The following is a 19,486-nucleotide window of genomic DNA, read 5'->3' as shown; positions in this document are numbered from 1 at the left end:
ATCCGTCAACTTCTTGCTTTAATTTGTTAGCCCATTCTAATGAAAAAATATCTAATCTACCGTATTTATCTTTGTATAGCACGCCCCGGCGTATAGCGTGCACCCCCAACCTGGAAGAGAAATTTCCTGAAAAAATAAAATACTTAGTTTGAATGCCCCTCGACGGTGTCTTGCCTGGCGTCCATCGGGGGCCTTGTCCGGTCCGGCGTCCATCTGCGGCCTCGTGGTGTCCTCCCCGCTTCTACCAAGCTGTTTTTGAGCCGATCCCCGCTTCCCGCGCCGTGTTTGAACGCCGCCGCCGACATACCGAGCGCAGTACACTCGGGCACACTCGGCTCCTCTCGCATAAAGGCTAGGAGGCGGCACAGGGCGTGACCGCGAGGGGAGCCGAGCCTGGTCGAGTTTACTGCGCTCGGTATATGGCGGCGGCGTTCAAAAACAGCACGGGGATCGGCATTTATCGCACACCCACGATTTTCCCCTTATTTTAAGGGGGAAAAAATGCGCGTATACGCCGATAAATACGGTATTTGCTATGGGCTGTACCTGCTTCTTTATTGTCAACGACTGTTTGCTGTTTGTGTGCGGCCCTAATTATAACGGTAGTTGATGCTATAGTATGTTGGCTGTAAAAGTATCCAGCAGAGCTATTTGTGAGTTGTCTTCTATTCTTGGTATTCATGGAGCTAATTTTGCCATTTGTATTTCTATTATGAATGACAGGTTTGTCAGATGACTATTAAGCACTGTCTATTGCTGTGTAATCACGTGCACTGAAGAACATCAATAGACTAGCAAAATAACCATTTTAAAGGGTTAGTAAAGGTCATTTTTCCCCCCCCTTTAAAACAACAAACATGTTATACTTGCCTCCACTGTGCAGTTCGTTTTGCACAGAGTGGCCCCGATCCACGTCTTCTGAGGTTCCTCGGCGGCTGTCTCTGGTCCTCACCGAGAGAGCTCGCAAGGTCGTGAGTAATTGCGGGCGCGCTCCCCTGATACAGCGAGCGGCCATATCACTCGGCCCTGCCCCTCGGTGCGCCGCGTAACTGGCTGCGCTGCTCTCAATCAACCCGCTCTAGCCAATCAGCGGCCAGGCTGAGCGGCAAAGAGGATTTTGGGACCGAGCGTGGGACTTTCGAGGGGTCATGTAAGTATAACAGGGGCTCGGGGGGGGGGGGGGGGGGCGCGGCAGCATCAGATGTTTTTTCACCCTAATGCATAGATTGCATTAAGGTGAAAAAAGGATTTTTGTACTCACCGTAAAATCCATTTCTCTGAGTTCATAGACGGACACAGCCTTCATTGACCTTAGGGTTATGCTTCTTCCTACCAGGAGATTTAGGCAGAATTCTACAGCACTTAAGGTGTTAAAAACTTTCCTTCATGCCGCTCCTCCCAGGGGGCGTGGCTCCCCCAGGCATAACCCCCACTCTGCTCTAGCAGCTTCAGTTTGTTTCTGCCTAACCGACAGGAGAGTCAGGCTCTCTCTGGAGTCCTGGACTCTGGAGTTTTTCTTGCAATTTTCTTGCATTTTTTCTTTACGATTTTTCTCGCTTTTTATTATTTTGTTCCTGCATTTTTGAATCCTGTGATTCTTCTATCAACAGCCGACTGGGTGACAGGCTGGGTCCTCGACCCTTGTAGTCCCCCCAGGTTCGGCCTTCGAGCGTGTGCTGGCCCTCAGCTCGGCTTTGGGACGTCCACGACAGGCCCCATTGCTCCAGGGGCGGCCGGGGAACTTCGGTTCTAGGGCACACAAATGACCGGTCTTTATGGCCTTGTCACAGTGTGTCTGGCCGACAGCCATGCCGTTTAGCGGACGTTGGTTCTGTCTGGGATACCTCCAGCCGGTAGTCGCAGGACAGGTAAGTAGTGACCCTTGCTCAGGTAAGTGGTCTGGCTGGAATTTTCCCTGGGAGGTCGACTGAGGGTTCGCCCTGCTTTCCTCTCTCCCTTATTCCTCTCCTTCCTTCCCTTTTGGGTAGCGGCTGTGAGGGTTTTTTTTTCTGGGGTCTCTTTATTATCACCGGGGCCTGTGTGTTAGCTGGGGCTGTGTGTGTTCACTGCAGGGGGCTGTAGTGTTCTCTGCGGGACTTGTGTGCTTTTTACTATGCTGCTGTGGCTGCTGGCTGTCCTTTTCAAAAAAAAATGTTTTTATTTATTTTTTTAAAGTGCGCCACGACCGCCATTTTGCCGTAGTCGCGCCTTGTGTATTTTGGCGGCCATTTTCTTGTGGTCCTTGGCGGTTTTTTGCAATTACGGCGGCCATCTTTCATTTTCGTTTTGCCTCGTGTGGCCGTTTTAGCGCTCGGAGAGACCGCGAATCTCTCCGTGGGGACTGTCAGCAGCGCAGCCGGCTTCTCAGCACATCATCAGGCTCCTCTCAGCGCGATGCACCAGGCGGGGTGGTGAGTTCCCTGGGGGCCCTCATGCTCAGAATAGAGCTGGAACAGCCGGGAGGTGACCGTGGGTGGTTCTCTGCTTAGCAGTTTGGGTAACTCGGTGGTGGGATGCCCTGGAGCCTGTACTAGGTACTATCCTCCCCACTAAGGCCTGAGTTAACCCTTGATGCCCCTCCCCCTGCCACTTCTGTTGAGGGAGTGTTATTTCTGAAGCAGCTAGTGCCTGGTTGGGGGGTAAAAAAGCGCCCCCTCCCTGAGCCTGCTTCGGGGGATGCCGCTGACATTAGATCATGCCCGGCTATTGCGTCTGGTTCTGTGGTGTCAGTGGATGCAGGCTATAAAAACCCACGCGACCAAGGAATTTGTTGGAGCTCTTATTTTCTGCAGTTAGAGCTTGTAGCTCAGTAACTAGACGGTTTGTGGTTTTGGCGGAGGTACCAGATGTACCGGTCCCTTTTGGGTTCCGCAAAAACGCAGCGCACTGCAACTGTGTTCCTTATTTGGACTTTTTATGTTACACTGCAGTGTGTGTGTGTGTATATATATATATATATATATATATATATATATATATATATATATATATATATATATATATATATATATATAATATTGCAGTCCCTGAATGCTTTGCGACCCCTTTGTAAGTAGGTGGGTCTCTCCTCCTGTGGACCCTCCGGTGTCCGGATGGAGCAAAGCCGCCACGTTGCCCGTGGAAGGGGCTCCTGCCTGTGGGTACCCCGCTGAGACTGGTCTTGACTCGGTCTCTGGTGTCACAGACTCTGACTAGAGGGCTGTAGCTCCTGCTGCAGGAGCTGGGGGCACAAGATGCTGCTGAGCCCTGTAAGGACCTAGCTGAACGTTTGGTTCGGGGTCTGTAGTTCGTCTGTGAGTCGGTCCTGGATGCGCTTTCCTTGCTTTCCAGGGCCTCCGCCTGTGTGGGGGTGTTTGCGCCGCCTCGTGTGGCTTACATGCTGGTCTTCGGACCGATCCTCAAAGGGTCCTTGGTGGACTCACCCCTTTAAGAATCACAGGATTCAAAAATGCAGGAACAAAATAATAAAAAGCGAGAAAAATCGCAAGAAAAAATGCAAGAAAATTGCAAGAAAAACTCCAGAGAGAGCCTGACTCTCCTGTCGGTTAGGCAGAAACAAACTGAAGCTGCTAGAGCAGAGTGGGGGTTATGCCTGGGGGAGCCACGCCCCCTGGGAGGAGCGGCATGAAGGAAAGTTTTTAACACCTTAAGTGCTGTAGAATTCTGCCTAAATCTCCTGGTAGGAAGAAGCATAACCCTAAGGTCAATGAAGGCTGTGTCCGTCTATGAACGAAAGAGAAAAAATGTTTTACTTTGACACCCCTGCTTCAGATTTAAAGGAGTTGTAAACTCAATTTCATTGTGTCCCTGAAAGAGCTGGTTGTATCTGGGGTGCTCTACGTTAAGGAGTGCGCCGGGTGCAGAATTTGGGAGTGCGCTGCCTACAGAGTGCAGGGTCTCTGCACCCACCACTTTGAACCCATCCCCCCACCTTTGCATCTGCACAGACAGCCCTCAACAACCTCCCCCAAAGTAAACCTCACATCTGTACTCTCTCCTTCCTGGCCAAGCTCTAGTGCCTCCTGGTATAGGTGGCTCCCTCCCTGTGCAGGTGGATCACCTCCAGAATCTGTGAATTTAGTTCTGCCCTAGTGTAATATGTTTTATTTCACCATAAAAGCAATTGCACTCACATGTAAGATGTATGCTGTAAGATGCCTTTTGAAATGCTGCCTCTCTTCATGGTCACTATTGGTTTCATCAAGCTCTCAGAAGCCCGCCCTCAGTCAGAATACAGCCCGCTGGGTGGAGAACACAGCTGCCAGAGCCGACAGGCTATGCTGAACTGACCGCGCATGTACATAGCCGGCGCTGCTGGGGAGACTAAGGAGAGAGCGGGAAGTGTTTACACCTGCTGTCCTGGAGACTGACGGCATAAAGCGGATGATATGAACAGGAGGCGACGGCAACTGAACATGACAAGCCCTGGTGGGCTGGATTCAGCCTGCAAGCCTTGTATTTACCACCTGTGATTTAGTATCAGATATATATTATCTTCAATTTATCATCCATGTATATGTAGCCCTGTAGCATACTTTATATTGCATAACACTTTATAGAATACAGTGAACCCCCTGCATCATAATCTGCTGCTAAAGGAGCTTGGTTTAATACATCTACTACAACAGGCATGTCCAAAGTCCGGCCCGCGGCCCATGCTCTGGTTTCGGACGGCCCGTCTGGTCATTTTGACATGTATGTCTTTTGTCGCCCCCAACGGATCTCTGAGCGCCGGGGGCCACAAAAGAAATGCATGCTGGCTGCCTTGGAGGAGGTGGGATGAGCGCCGTGCATACAGGAGTATTTCCTGTTTACACTGCAACAGGAAGTCCCATCTCCTGTGCTGCCATTGGATGACTTTTGTGTCCATCACAGGAGGCGGGACTTTCGATTAAAGAGGCAGACGATAAAACAGGAAATTCTGGCGTGGGGGGGGTTTAACGGTAAGGGTGGGGGGATTTATTCATGGCAGGGGGGGTGATGTATTCATGGCAAAGGGGGGGGGGTGATGTATTCAGGGCAATGGGGGTGCTGCATTTATGGCACTTGTGAGGCTGTATTGATGGGCAGTGACCCTTATTTTGATTCAGTTACTTTATTTAAAATGTAAGATTTTTTTTAAAGTGAAGGTGCGTGTTATACACCGATAAATACGGTATATCCAAATAACACGCCTGAGCTCATCTCTTCACCAAACACAGCCACAAAGGCAAGACAATTCTTGTTGGGCAGTATATTTGCCTGGATGAACACACTTAGACCGAATTTTAATGGTTCACAGAATTTCGGGCAAAATGGTCGACCCTTACGCATGTTTACTTCATCAATTCTGGCCCTCTTTGAAAAAAGTTTGGAAACCCCTGTACTACAGTCATGCACATGCTATGGCCATATTAGTCGTAAAAAGTAATTGACCTACCGGTAAGTTTTGGATTGTGGGAGAAAACGGCACACTCAGTTGGAAGTAATGAACTTCATACAGATGGGTTCCCTAATGAGAAAAGGAAAAGCCAAGCTGCTGTCTTTCGATTGTATACTGTGCTACAGGGTGAGATGTTGGTTCCCAGAGAATCAAAGGTGAACTCTAATCACAAAAGACATCTCATTAATGCCGCTCTGCAATCATTGGTACATCATTAAAAGTGAAGTCCACCCATCTACCATGTTACACCACAGCACCCTACTCCCAAATCACCCCCCACCTTACTGAATAATGGGGTTCTTTGCAGGCTTCTGTCATTTTCTGGATTTGGCTCTGCTTATTCAGCTGCATCATCCATGTACAGTGATCTTGTAAAGTCGCTGCACTTATAGTCCATTGATACTGCCTCATTACTGAAGCTTGAGTGTGATTTCAATGCCTTGCAGGCTCCATTGCAAACACCAATGCTTTTTTTTTTTTTATCCTGAGTGCAGAAGTTAAAAGTATGTCTGTCTGTCTTTTTAAATTTCCTTTTTTTGTATTATAATTACCTACAAGCAGGGTAAGTGCAGTCCCATTACAGCATGGCTGGTGTGTAAGAGGAGGAAGCAGTAAAGCTAGTCAGTTTATGTGCAACAAGAAGTATGCTGAAAGGAAGAGAAGCAGAGTAGCAGAAAGCTGAGCTGTGCTCATTCGTTTGTCCAATCAGACTGGGACAGGTCCAGGTGGAACTGGGTTCATATGAAGTGCGTTGAATAATGTTGGCCTTCAGACATTTAGCAAAACACAAAAATACTGTAGGGGAAGTCTCTGGAGGAACGCTGAATATTACAGCAAAAGCTTTTTGTTTTTTGTTTTTGTTTTTTTACCATTTTGATGAACAATTGTGTATGTTTACTTGGCATGCTCTGAAACATTTTAGCATGCAGCTCATTGTTATGATATATTAGCCACTTCCCGCCCACAATCTGTAGCTTAATGTTCACCTGCATGATTATCTGTGCAAAGAGAATGGTAAAGTGGAACTTCAGTCCCTGCATATTTTCATCCCTTACCACCATCCTTGAATATACCATGTGGGCAAAAATGTTCTGAAGGTCTCTGCCAGGTCCTTGATACGTGTGTGTGTGTGTGTGTGTGTGTGTGTGTGTGTATTTGCGTACATACATTCAGTTCTTGAATTTTTTTCAATATCGATGCTTACTAGCGAGGTTATACCTCCTTTCATGCCAGCACTGCGTCCTGCCGACCGCTGACATCTATGGCTGGTCTGCTCCCAGGTACTGATATTTGGCTGTTTTAATTGGCTGGGCCAAGATGATATGACTCCCATGCATGCGCTGGAGGTATTTTATCTTGGCTTTGTTGGACATGCATCGAATGTCTCTTCTGCATTAAAATGAGTGCTTGCTTGCCTTTCCCCCCACTAAAATTTCAGTTTTAAATGTACTCGTGTTTAAATCAGGGTGCCTTTTGTAAGTCAGTAGTCAGTCCTGGCCCACAGATATAGAAAGTGATCAGGTGAGAGAAGCTTGTCAGATTACTGTTATTAACCCAGCAAAGAACAGGTGATTGGTTGTCTGCCGTTTTGTAAGTCGCACCTTCCTCTGGATAGTAAAAACTGGAATGCTTGTGTTCCTATTTATGCCCGAAGCTGGGATAGGATATGAATGGATTGTACTGTAAACTGCTTTTAAACCTATGAATCATAGCTTTCTACTGTGATGGGGTTTTACATTTTATACTTTAATGCTATACATTTACGTGTTAAGATTATTATGACAACAGGTGCATTTTGCAGGGCATCATTCTTTAGTATTCTTTGTTGGTTTGAAGTGCTTGGAATGGCAGAATGCTCGATTATCGAAATTCTTGCTCACTACCAACCAAATGTTGCTCTGAACTCTAACCTCTTCCTGTCTTTATGCACTCACTCCAGTGGAAGGTGAAAATGTCTTATCTCAGGATGGGTTTCCTGATTGTGACTGAAACATGTCTGTGCATTGAACACCTACATGCCCGCTCATTGTCTCCATCGTAATCGCATGTGACAAGGTGTAAACCCAAGATAGCCGTTGGAAGACGGGGATCTTCTTGCAGGATCAGCAGGTCTTATTTTAAAGAAAGCTGTAGATTTAAAGAATAATATTTCCTTTTGAAAATTGCATTAACATGTTGAGAAACTGATATTTTTTTGTTGTAATTGGTGCTTCATCTACATAAATAATACAATGTGCTATTCAAGTTCCAGGAATGTTTTTTAATCCAAGGCTTATGTTGCATATCAGTGCCACTATTGTAATGGTTTGCTGGAAAGGGGCGCACGATAACTTTCCCACAATTTATTATGAAGCTGATTATTTTTGAGTGATTTTCAGTAAAATGTGAGGTCACTGCCAGATTCGTCTCTGATTTGGTAAAGACAGGCTAGGCTGTCCATAACTTGTCTGTCAAGGGTATAAACACAACTATGTTTGTGGGTCTGATGACATTCCTTGGGTTAGGAACAATAGGGTAGTGGCTAAATATATTTTCATAAGTGTAATTTTACATGATGCATGATAGAGCTGCCAAAAAACACATCAAGCCTTGTATCAACCCACTGTGACCATAATGCCATACACATTTGTCCCACAAAGCATTGCAGTAATTCAATCATTTTAATGGACAGAGTGACTTGTGGTCAGCTTTTGCTGGGCCCCTGCCATGTAAGCATGACACCTTGTGGCTCCTGAGTTTACTGTGAAAATTGTGGCTCCTGAGTTTACTGTGAAAATATAGAGCTGAGGCCACATATCTTTGTTGACATTGGGCTGGTTTGAGGACCATCTTTTGCCATATAGACTGCAGCTAAACTGTTGCTAGACACGGTACCTAAGGGTTCTGTCTGGTAATGGTAACCCCCTCCCCCCCCCCCACTCCTATCCAATACGTGTTTGCTCCCAACACTGCAATACTATGACATTTTTTGAATGTTGGGATTTGGTATGTGTTGATAGGTACAGTATAAGAATTTTCAAGATCAGGCAATGGTAATACTTTGAAAATGTTTTTTTAATCCTTGCATATACCCAGTGAAGTGACTAGCCTCAGGTGAGACAGATTAAACAAATTTGCTTCTCTGCAGACATTCAAAGTTCCCGAATTTATACAGCTTGTCTGAGCTGTCAGGAAAAAAAGGGTCTGGAGAGCTGAAATTGCACACTACATAGCTCATTAAGAGCTCTAACAGCTGATTGGAGGGAAGGGACATCCCCTCCCCCCACCACCTCCGCAAAGGAACAAAAAAGAGACTGCCAATCAGCTGGAGGTTCCTTTCCTGTCACCTTTTAGCTCTTGATGTCAAGAAAACCCGTCAAAAGTAATTCATACGGATAGCAGAGCAATGAAGCTGTAGATGGAAATTGAGACAAATACACACTATAAAAGGAAATACTTTGTTCATATTTCATATCTGGAGTTTACAACCACTTTAACGTGGAAGCACAATTAAATTTATTTGTAATATTCAAAGCAAACTCCCCCATTCATCCATTCATGTCCATGTTTTTTTTGTTTTTTTTTTTGCTGAGATCACTTTGAAAAGCACCCCTAGCATTTCAGGCCATGGCCATATTGAGGGCAGATGGTTCATGTAGTATTTTACTTCCTGGAATCCATCTTCCCTTAGCTCAGGCATACATGCAAGAGGATTTACTTAGCTGAGAAAGCCCCCCTTACCTCCTGAAGACTCCTGGGATGTATGACATTAGAAAGAAGATATTTAAAAAGTTTAAAACAAGTAAATACAATAGACTTTCCTATCTATTTTCTAATGCTGGCAGGATTCAAAATAGTCAATCAATGTTGATAGAGTGAAGTTCAGCTTTAAATTAGCTGCTGACAATGTGTTCAAGGCTCAGCGATTGGACAGGTTAGAAATCCTTTTCCCCTTAGGTAAGTGGGCACTGGAGGTGTCTACACAACACCTCTTCCGCTACCTGCCCCTTAGGTTAAACATTACCAGTTGTAAGATGGGGTTAATTCACAGATTCAGGAGGACATATACAACCTTCCCAAATATCGGATTGCCCCCAAGTGTCTATCACCAGCTTTATACGCTTTATACGCTTTTATACGCTGGCTGTCATTACAACATGGTGACGTTGCATTTGGATTGGTGTTAGAGTAGTTATAGCTACTTGTTCTCCAACCAGCTGCTTGTAAATGTCGTTGCTGCCATCAATAGAACATGTACCTCAGTTGAGAAGTTTTTGTAAATGACCAGACGTGTACTAGCTACAGTATAGTTTTGACAACTACCCGCAGAGTAAATACTGTTTTACCTTTTTTATAGTTACTGTAGCTCTTTTATACGTTTTCTTTATATTAAAGTCTTTACCAAAATGTTTATGCAGCTGAATACTACAAGCAGAGAGCCTGTTTCAAAAGAAACCGCAAGCATGTGTAGCAGTTTTACCAAGACCATTAAATATAAGCCATACAATACTGGTATTTGCCATAACTGTAAGCTATAACATGTGGATTGTAGTGTGGTACCTCCTAAAATCACATTTTTAGTAACTGGTTAGAAATGCATATTAAAAATGTGTTTATTTTAATCTGTTGGCTCCCACGTCGCTGGCTACTTATCCTTTTATTAATCGGAACAGTTTTACCTTTCTATTAGTTTATGGACAAAGGTTCGTATACACAACCATCAGACTTCACTGCAAAGCTGTTTACTTCAGGTGCTTGTTGGTGAGATGGCTAAATGGAGAAAAGGAATTTAAATATGAAAGGGATCTGTCATATTCCATTTAGGCAGATCAATATTGGAGGGTAGTCAGGTGTAAACAGAGTCCGTATACTCCTGGCCAGCTCATAGAGCAGAGTGGGCTCTGTCCATGTCTGCTCTGCAGAAACCGAGTGGACACGGATGTGTCATCCTTCCGCTCTTTTCTGATCAGCAGGGCGTCTTAGAGCTGATCGGAATCTGCCCATTTAAAAGGGGCAGTAAAAAAAAACATTGACTAATGTCAGCAGGGTCCCCAAGGGCAACATAAGCGCTACAGCTCTGCAAGTGGACTCGCGGCTTCATTTTGGGCACCAGGTCCTTGGGTACTTGGTAACTGTAGTTAACTGTTCTTTAAAGAAACGATTTCCCCATAATAAAATGTCTGAATCAATTATTTTCCTTGTTGCCCATGGCAGCCAGTGCTGCCTGTCTTCCGATCTACATAGACGTCTTCATGCCATAGAAAACAAAGTTTTGTGCAGGCACCTTCTTGAGTTTTCTTCTATTGCAGTTAGTACTGGTTGGTAGTAAAACTGGATAAAACTATATGCCATTTTTTTGACTGCTATGGAAATCAAGTCTCATCTTTTATAAATGAGTCGCTCTTGTTTGGAGAATCTTAATTTGCAAGATAATGAGACATCCCCCAGTATCATACTAAGAATTGGTCCAGGAAAAATTAATGCATGAATGAAGACTTGTGTTCCTATCTCAGGTTACCCCTCTGAGCATATTCTGTCTCCCTTCAGCTTGTGCGGTGTGCATCGCAGTCACAATTCTGTTTTCATTATCTGAATGACGTTTTTGTATAAACTTATCCGCATGTGTGAAAGTCTTTCCACGCCAGTGCAGAGTACAGTTACGCACATCAAATGGCTCAAATGAATCCCCATAGGATGGGGATTATACTGTGTTGCAATAACAATGTATGACTTGCATATGTTGCAAAGAGAGACTGTCTTTTTAATGTTTTTTTTTTTCTTTATATCTTGTGTTTCCTTTTAGGTATTTACCTCTCTGACCTCACTTATATAGATTCTGCATACCCATCAACTGGCAGCATTCTGGAAAATGAGCAGAGATCTAATCTAATGAACAATATCCTGAGGATAATCTCTGACCTGCAGCAGTCCTGTGAATGTGGTGAGTATTTTCCTAGGAAAGGATTCTTTTGGTAGATTTGTATAAAGATTGGTAGTCCTAGACAAACATAATCATTAAACAACCATTTACCTGTCCTCATTACAGTCTCTGGCAATAATGGGGAGCATTGGATTAGCAGCTCCAGGGTTGATTTGATCCTGAACCCCTATTCACATAGTAGCCTCATTTGATGTATATTCTGTTTGACATGTTTTATTGTCTCTCAATTTTGAAGACTGGCCACATTATTAGTCAAAAGGAGATGTAGTTACCTTTACAGGCGGTCCCCTAGTTACAAACATCCGACTTACAAATGGAGAGAGGCAACAGGAAGTGAGAGGAAATCTGCATCTAGGAAGGGAAATTCTCATCTGTAAGAGTTATTATGGGAAAAAAATACATCCACTGATGCTTTATCACCAAGGCTTGTTTCCACATCAACCCAAGATTTTCCAAATCAAATTGTCTTTGGGACAAAGTGAGCTAAAATCTTCTAAACAGGGGCACACAGTAAAACAAATGTTACAGGGGTGTTAACCCTTCCCTATGTTATCCAAAAAGCTTAAAAATCGTTTTTTAGGCTGGAGCTAAACTTACAACATTTTTTTTTCCTGTTCTGACTTACGACTGAACAGATTCAACTGAAGAACAAACCTACAGACCCCATCTTATTTGTGACTCGGGGGGGACTGACTGTAGTTGGATATCAGCTGTCAATGACATGAGTCTGATGTTCAGTATGTGATATACATATAAGATGCACGATTCTATGATGCGTGTAGATCATGTCATTTTCTTGTGTTTTTGTCTTCATATCATATCTTATACTTTTTAAATATTTATGCAATATATCTGTTTTCCTAGCTGAGGTATATACTGGTTGTTTTTTAATCAGCAGCAGGATTATCCCTGACATCTTGGAATTAAGTAATGTAGCACAAGTGGTAGCAAAAAGTACCCTTTTCTGGGGAAGGACCAGTTAAACCTACTAAACACATATTGAATGTTTCAGAAAGAACCAGACAACTTTTTGTATGTGTATTGCTGTCTGTTCAGACACACAAGCATCATTAGACCGACTTCTGTTGAATAGACTGTGGTAACCATGTACCGAAATTTGTTTCAGTACCTGTATACTGAGCTTTAGCATATTTAAAAAAAAAAAGGGCTGTATCTGAGTGCATGAGATTGTAGCCTTGAGGACTATGCCACCACTATTCAGAAGGTCTAAACAATGATTTTGTGTATTTACCCCATACATAATACAGATGTCAAATTTAATTTTAAATGAGGAATTGAAAAAAGTTGCATTTTGACCACCTTATACAAAAAATCCTTGTCTGACTGTCCCTGGCTCCAGTTTACTGCATCACTGATCCAGAGTAAATATACAGAAAGTGAAGTTAGTGTGGACTCTGCACACCTGATCTGCATACTTGTTTTGGGTTAGTGGTTCAGAAAGTTGTCAAGCCACAAGATCCGCATTATGGGTAGGAGGCACCTTAAAAGGAAATGTAAGCAGTGCCAACTTTCATACTACTTCCAGCACCGGTTTATTTTGGTAGACCTCTTCAAACATTGCAGTTGTTTGTTAGTTTTTTTTTTTTTTCTTTGTTTTGCAGATATTCCCATATTGCCTCATGTACAGAAATACCTGAACTCAGTGCGATATATTGAGGAGCTTCAAAAGTTTGTGGAGGATGACAATTATAAGTAAGTGTGCAGTTTCAGCTTTTTTAAAATAGCTACAAGAAACCTCATGTCCATTTATTTTCTGAATTGCTGATTTTCTATCATGTTTCTCTCCTAGTACTGGTTTGCTAGTGTAACGCATTTGTAAATGTAACCCACTATATAGGAAGTAAAAACGGTGGCCCCGTAATTGCTGGTCCCCACCATTGGTGGAAGGAGGTTACCTTTTGCTTTTATTGCAAAGGCTGCAATCTGCTGTGGTTTGACTTTTAGCCTTGTGCACACTGAAAAGTTTTACAGCTGCTCCTTGGGGAAGGGGGGTCTGGCATTTTTTCCTGTGTCTCTTAAAGCAGAGTTCCACCGTGTTGTACATTTATTAGAAGTCGGCAGCTACAAAAAGTGCAGCTGCTGACTTTTAATAAACATTCTCCTGTCCCGCGGTCCAGCGATGTGGCTGCCCGAAGCCTCGCTTCTCTTTCCCTCCTCTCCGCTGCGCAATCATTGTTACTGCGCATGCGCGAGTCACTCTGCGCTCTCCTAGTAGCCAGGAAATCTTCTGAGATGTGTGACACGAGATTGCAGAGAGGGAGGGGCCGCCCCCCCAAAAAAAATGACATACCAAATGTCTCATTTAAGGGGGCGAGGAGTGCTTAAAGCGGAAGTTCCACCTTTGGGTGGAACCTTGCTTTAACTCCCCTGCATGTTAGCCTATGTGTCCGTGCACATATAGTAGAGCTGCACATTTAATTGTTAAAAGATCGTAATCTCGATTCAACCCCCCCACACAATCTAAAAAAAAAAGCAGCCGACAGAGTTTATCTACAATATTGCTCAGTGCTGAAAGATAAAAAAAACATATTTTTCTGTTGATTTACAGATCAAAGGGATGAACTTCGGTCTGTAAATGAAGTCTGTTTAAAGCAGTGTTTCTCAATTCCAGTCCTCAGGCCCCCCCAACAGGTCAGGTTTTCAGGATTTCCCTCAGATGAAAAGGCTGTGGTGATTACTAATGCAGTGAAACTGATCAAATCACCTGTGCAAAATAATGGAAATCCTGAAAACCTGACCTGTTGGGGGGGCCTGAGGACTGGAATTGAGAAACACTGGTTTAAAGCAACCTTGTCGTTTTTTTGTTTTTTTTTTAAATATAAACTATTAATTAAAACTTTTTTTTGTTTGCTTGTGTTCGTCAATATTTTTACACCTTTAATATATATTTACATGGCTCACACAAAAAAGCACAGAATTAAAAAAAAAAAATGTATTTGTAAAATAACTTTTTAATGCTTTGTGTACCATTGCTAAAAGCTGAAGTGTAAACAAAATATTTGCGGTAGGTATTGGTAATTGGTATCGATGAGTACTAAAAAAAGACCCCAATAACTTGGTGGTGGTTTTTATTTCTTTACACATTACACTATTTTTCATTACATTTCTTTAAATTTGATTGGAGGAAAGCGTATTGTGTCTTATTTTATTGCCACCTTGTTTGATAATCTATTGTTAATGGGGTTGGAAATCACTAAAATGAAAAAGTTCTTCAGAATCGTGATCTTTATTCTAAGCGAAAAAATCATGATTCTCATTTCATCCAAAATCGTGCAGCTCTAACACATAGGCTTTTAATCTTGGTGGCTTTTAAAGGAGTTTAGAGGCAGGGGAAAAGCCACTGCCAAAGCATGCAGGAGCAGCAGAGTTTGGGCAGAAAAAACGCTTGACGTGTGTAAACACGTTTTAATGCTAGGCACGTTTAGTGCTTGAGCGTTCAAATTACCATTCAAACACCTGAGGCAGTTAAATGTGACTAAACGCATTACACACTTTTACAAACATAAGGCATTTTTTTAGCCAAAACACTGCTGTTCGGAGGAAGACCTCTAGGAGTGTTTATAAAATGTCTAGTATGCATGAGGCCTTCATCAGGTACAATGTTTCCTGAATAGCATTAGAAGTTCAGTTGGTTTTTCTGGTAGCTCACTTAACCAATGCAGTAAAGGCACGTTGCATTTTTGCTTTTTGGGGCTAAAGCTTCCTGCTTAAAGCGGTAGTTCACCCTCACTTACATCATTTTTCCATCGAGACAGGCATTGTAGCGCGAGCTACAGTATGCCTGTCCCGATTTTTTTACCCCCGTACTCACTGTGTACTTGTACATTAAAGATTTCGGCTCCCGCGGGGAATGGGCGTGCCTATGGAGAGGGAGGATGATTGACGGCCGGCCCTGGCACGTCACTCACCCCGAAGACAGCTGGAGTAGGTCTCGGCTCTTCACGGCGCCTGCGCACAGGCTATGCGCAGGCGCCGTGAAGAGCCAAGCCTATTTCGGCTATTTCCGGAGAAGCGTGACGCGCCAGAGCCGGCCGTCAATCATCCTCCATCTCCATAGGCACGCTAATTCCCCGAGGGGAGTCGGTATCTTCGATGTACGAGTACAAGGTGAGTACGGGGGTAAAAAAATCGGGACAGGCATACTGTAGCTCGCGCTACAATGCCTGATTTTATGGTAGAGGAAATTTTTTTTATTTTTTTTTCGTTTATAGGGTGAACCCCCGCTTTAAACAGAATTAATTAATCTTGTCCACTGTTTGGAGTAGATGTGGCTCTCGTACAATTTTTTTTCTATCAGTTTGATATCCAAGAAGTCTAGGCACTAGAATCAAATGAAAAACAGCCTAACCTGACTGGTAATGGCCCATGGATGTAACTTTTTTTTTGGGCAATTCTCTTTTTTGTTAAAGTGGAGTACCACCCATAAATATAACATTACATCAGTAGTTTTAAAAAAATGTCATTAGTCCTTTAAGAATTTTTTTTTTTTTTTTTTTTTAAGATGCCTTCAAAGTGTTGTTGCTAGGCAGAATAGTCTCCCTAGTCTCGAAGAATCATGTGACTTGGACAGTACAGGTGCTGAAACCTGATCTGAAACCTATTACACTGCTTGTGCAGCACTGACCATGTGCGAGATCTGCAAGGCTGAAATCCAGGAAGTCATACAGTCTGGCTTCATGATGCCCACACTTAAGATGGCCCCAGTCAATTTCTATTTTATAAAGTGTCTAAATGCTGTAACAACCTAACAAAACAGACCTTAGTTTACAGACTAACTTTACTAGAATACATTAAGCTTGTGAATTACAGGGGTATTTATATTTAAAAAGTGAAATTGTGGCCGGAACTCCGCTTTAACAAAGGTTTTCCCTTCGCAGACTTTTAGTAGTTTTTATGTCTGTTCTTTGGACTTCATGTTCAGTCATTAATAATGATTAATTTGAGCAGACTGAAGAATGTTGTCATGATGTATGAATTCACTCAATATCTGCTTTGGTTTCTTGGCAGTCTTACATTGCAGTCAAAATGATGTCACTTTCAGGCTTTGTTTCAATAATGACCATTTTTCCTGCAGTTAAATACAGATGTTCTGTCTGCCTCAAGACAGGCTGATATACATCATTGTGTTCACTCTGTTTTAATGTATATTATAGTATATTATAGCTAACTTTTGTGTTATGCTAATTAGACATGGAGGTAAAATACGCAGACTTGGAATCCCTGTGGAATTGATTGATCAAAGTCAGAATTGGGTTTAATTAATGAATGGCATACTTTAGTTTGCACGCATCATGTTTGATCTGATTTTTATAGACCTACTTGAACAGACACAAGTAATTATAATTGTTGAACCTTCTTCACACAAGCCACAATTCAACGTTTGAAATCTCCTGGAGACTTGCAACATGGATGACAGAGGTCCACGTGGGCCAGTAGACATTTTGTAGTAGTTTGTGAATCTGTACATAATAGAACTCCAGGCACCACTGAAAATGTGGTGCTTTTTCATTTTGGTTCTTTTCATTGCTCACTCTCACAAATATTTCACTCTATTCATTCCAGATTTATTTAAACTAGGGCAACAGAAGTGGAAGAATTGTAATATGAACAGTACACCTCTCTAAAGGAAATGGCTCTAAAAGATTAAAAATCCAACTTTTTTTTTTTCCCCATAATCCACCCACCTACGCCTTTACTGTAAGATTCTGGTCATTTGCCATTTTCATTATGTTTAGGTAAACTTGTAAAAGGTATCAGTACTTTAAAAAATATATATATAATGAATTACCGTATTTATCTTCATATAACGCGCCCTGGCATATAGCGCGCACCCCCAACCTAGAAGGAAAATTCCTGGGGAAAAAAAATACTTTGGTTGCCCCTCGTCGGTGTCTTGCCCGGCGTCCATCGGTGGCCTTGTCCGGTCTGGCGTCCTTCTGCGGCCATCGTGGTGTCCTCCCCGCTGTGTTTTTCAACCGATCCCCGCTTCCCGCGCTGTTTGAACCACCCTGCCAACATATACCGAGCGCAGTATACTCGGGCAGGCTCAGCTCCTCTCGCGTAAAGGCCGTACAGGACGTCACCGCGAGCGGAGCCTGCCAGAGTATACCCGAGTGTACTGCGCTCGGTATATGTCGGAGGAGTGGTTCAAACAGCGCGGGAAGCCGGTATCGGCGTATATCGCGCACCCACGATTTTGCCCTGATTTTAAAAAGTAAAATCGCAAAAAAGTGCGCGGTATACGCCGATAAATACGGTATGTATTCTTTTCGACAGTTTAACTTTAAACAGTAAACCTATGTGCGTTTTAACTATTTTGCATGAAGTTTTGCTTTAATTTGTAGGCTATCAAATGTATGCCCATTCCAAAACGGACAAGGTTTGGGGATACTACAAACAATGCTTTGTTGAAGTGTTTTATACACAGGAGTTTCGACAAGTAGAAACAAAGTGGACAGAGTTGTACTGAAGAAAAAAATGAAAGCAGAACTTTACCCATAACTTGATAAAAAATTGTGTTTTTTAGTAAGGAACAATACCGTGCATCCAGAAAGTATTAACATCGCTTCACCTTTTCCACATTTTATGTTAGTCTTATTCCAAAATTGATTGAATTCATTATTTCCCTAAAAATTCTACAAATAGCCCATAATGACAATGTGAAAGTTTGTTTTGAAATCTTTGCAAATTTCATAAAAAAATATGTAAAAACCGCATGTACATAAGTATTCACAGCCTTTGCTCAATACTTTGTTGAAGCACCATTGGCACCAATTACAGCCTCAAGTCTTTTTTGCGTATGATACTACAAGCTTGGCACACCTATTTTTGGGTAGTTTCTCCCATTCTTCTTTGCAGGACTTCTCAAGCTCAATCAGGTTGGATGGGGAGTGTCATGCTCAGCCATTTTCAAATCTCTCCAGATGGAAGATAAACCTTTGCCCCAGTCTGAGGTCCAGAGCGCTCTGGAGCAGGTTTTTATTAAGTTTGTTTCTGTACATTGGTGCATTCATCTTTCCCTCGATCCTGACTAGTCTTCCAGTTCTAGTCAGGATCGAGGTAAAGACTAGTCGTCCATTTCCTGCAAAAACATCTCCACAGCATGATGCAGCCACCACCATGCTTCACTATTAGGATGGTATTGGCCAGGTGATGAGCGGTGCCTCGTTTCCTCGAGACACAACGCTTGCCATTCAGGCCAAAGAATTTAATCTTTGCTTCATCAGACCTGAGAATTTTGTTTCTCATGGTCTGAGTGTCCTTCAGGTGCCTTTTTTGGAAAACTTCAGGCTGGCTGTTATGTGCCTGTGTGATGTGAGTGCTGCAGAGATAGTTGTTCTTCTGGAAGGTTCTCCTCTCTACAGAGAAACTCTGTAGTTTTGTCAGATTTTCAATCGGGTTCTTGGTCATCTCCCCGACTAAGGCCCTTCTCCCCAGATCATTCAGTTTGGCCTGGCGGCCCGCTCTAGGATGAGTCCTGGTGGTTCCAAACTTCTTTGGGAAAACTGGGGAACTTTGAGTCTAGAGTTGTCGAACATCTTTTCAGTAGAGGCATGCTTCTCCTTAAAGCAGGAACTTGTAGAAGTTTCTGATAATGTAAAAGATCTTGATGCTATAACCCTCTTTATTTGACATAGTGATTATTATGATGCCCAACAGTGGGAGTTGGGAAAAGACAATAGTGGGTATTGTAGATAATGCATTAAACCTAACTGTCCTCATTCGAGGGGACTGTCCCTCTTTTGAGACCAAATCCCTCTGTCCCTTGTGCTGCCTCAGTTGTCCCTCTTTTTGTTCTGATGTGTACATCTCTATACAAAATGAACAATTTTGCTACCAAAAGTGTTATGCGGTACTAAAAATTTTATCTATTCTACAGTGCCTTGCAAAAGTATTCACCCCCTTGGTGTTTTTGACTATTTTTGTAACATTACAGCCTTTAGTTCAATGTTTTTTTAATCTGAATTATATGTGATGGATCAGAACACAATAGTCTAAGTTGGTGAAGTAAAATTAGAAAAATATATACATAAAACCATTTTTCAGAAATAAAAAAAATTGGCATGTGCATATGTATTTACCCCCTTTATTATGAAGCCCATAAAAAGCTCTGGTGCAACCAA

At 42.8% G+C, this 19,486-nt stretch overlaps 1 protein-coding gene across 1 annotated transcript in view; it reads left to right on the top strand.

Annotated features, from left to right (window-relative positions):
- The window catches only part of RALGPS2 (Ral GEF with PH domain and SH3 binding motif 2), a 281,112-nt gene that overhangs the window by 203,898 nt on the left and 57,728 nt on the right, over positions 1-19,486 (top strand). The window contains exons 11-12 of the mRNA XM_040360339.1: positions 11,205-11,342; positions 12,965-13,055. Of these exons, the coding sequence (XP_040216273.1) occupies positions 11,205-11,342; positions 12,965-13,055 (229 nt within the window). The remainder of the gene's footprint in view (positions 1-11,204; positions 11,343-12,964; positions 13,056-19,486) is intronic.

The sequence above is a fragment of the Rana temporaria genome, chromosome 7 (assembly GCF_905171775.1).
Source record: "Rana temporaria chromosome 7, aRanTem1.1, whole genome shotgun sequence".
Classification (NCBI taxonomy): domain Eukaryota; kingdom Metazoa; phylum Chordata; class Amphibia; order Anura; family Ranidae; genus Rana; species Rana temporaria.
Note: the sequence above shows the minus strand (reverse complement) of the source record. Positions and strands in the feature narration are given on the sequence as shown.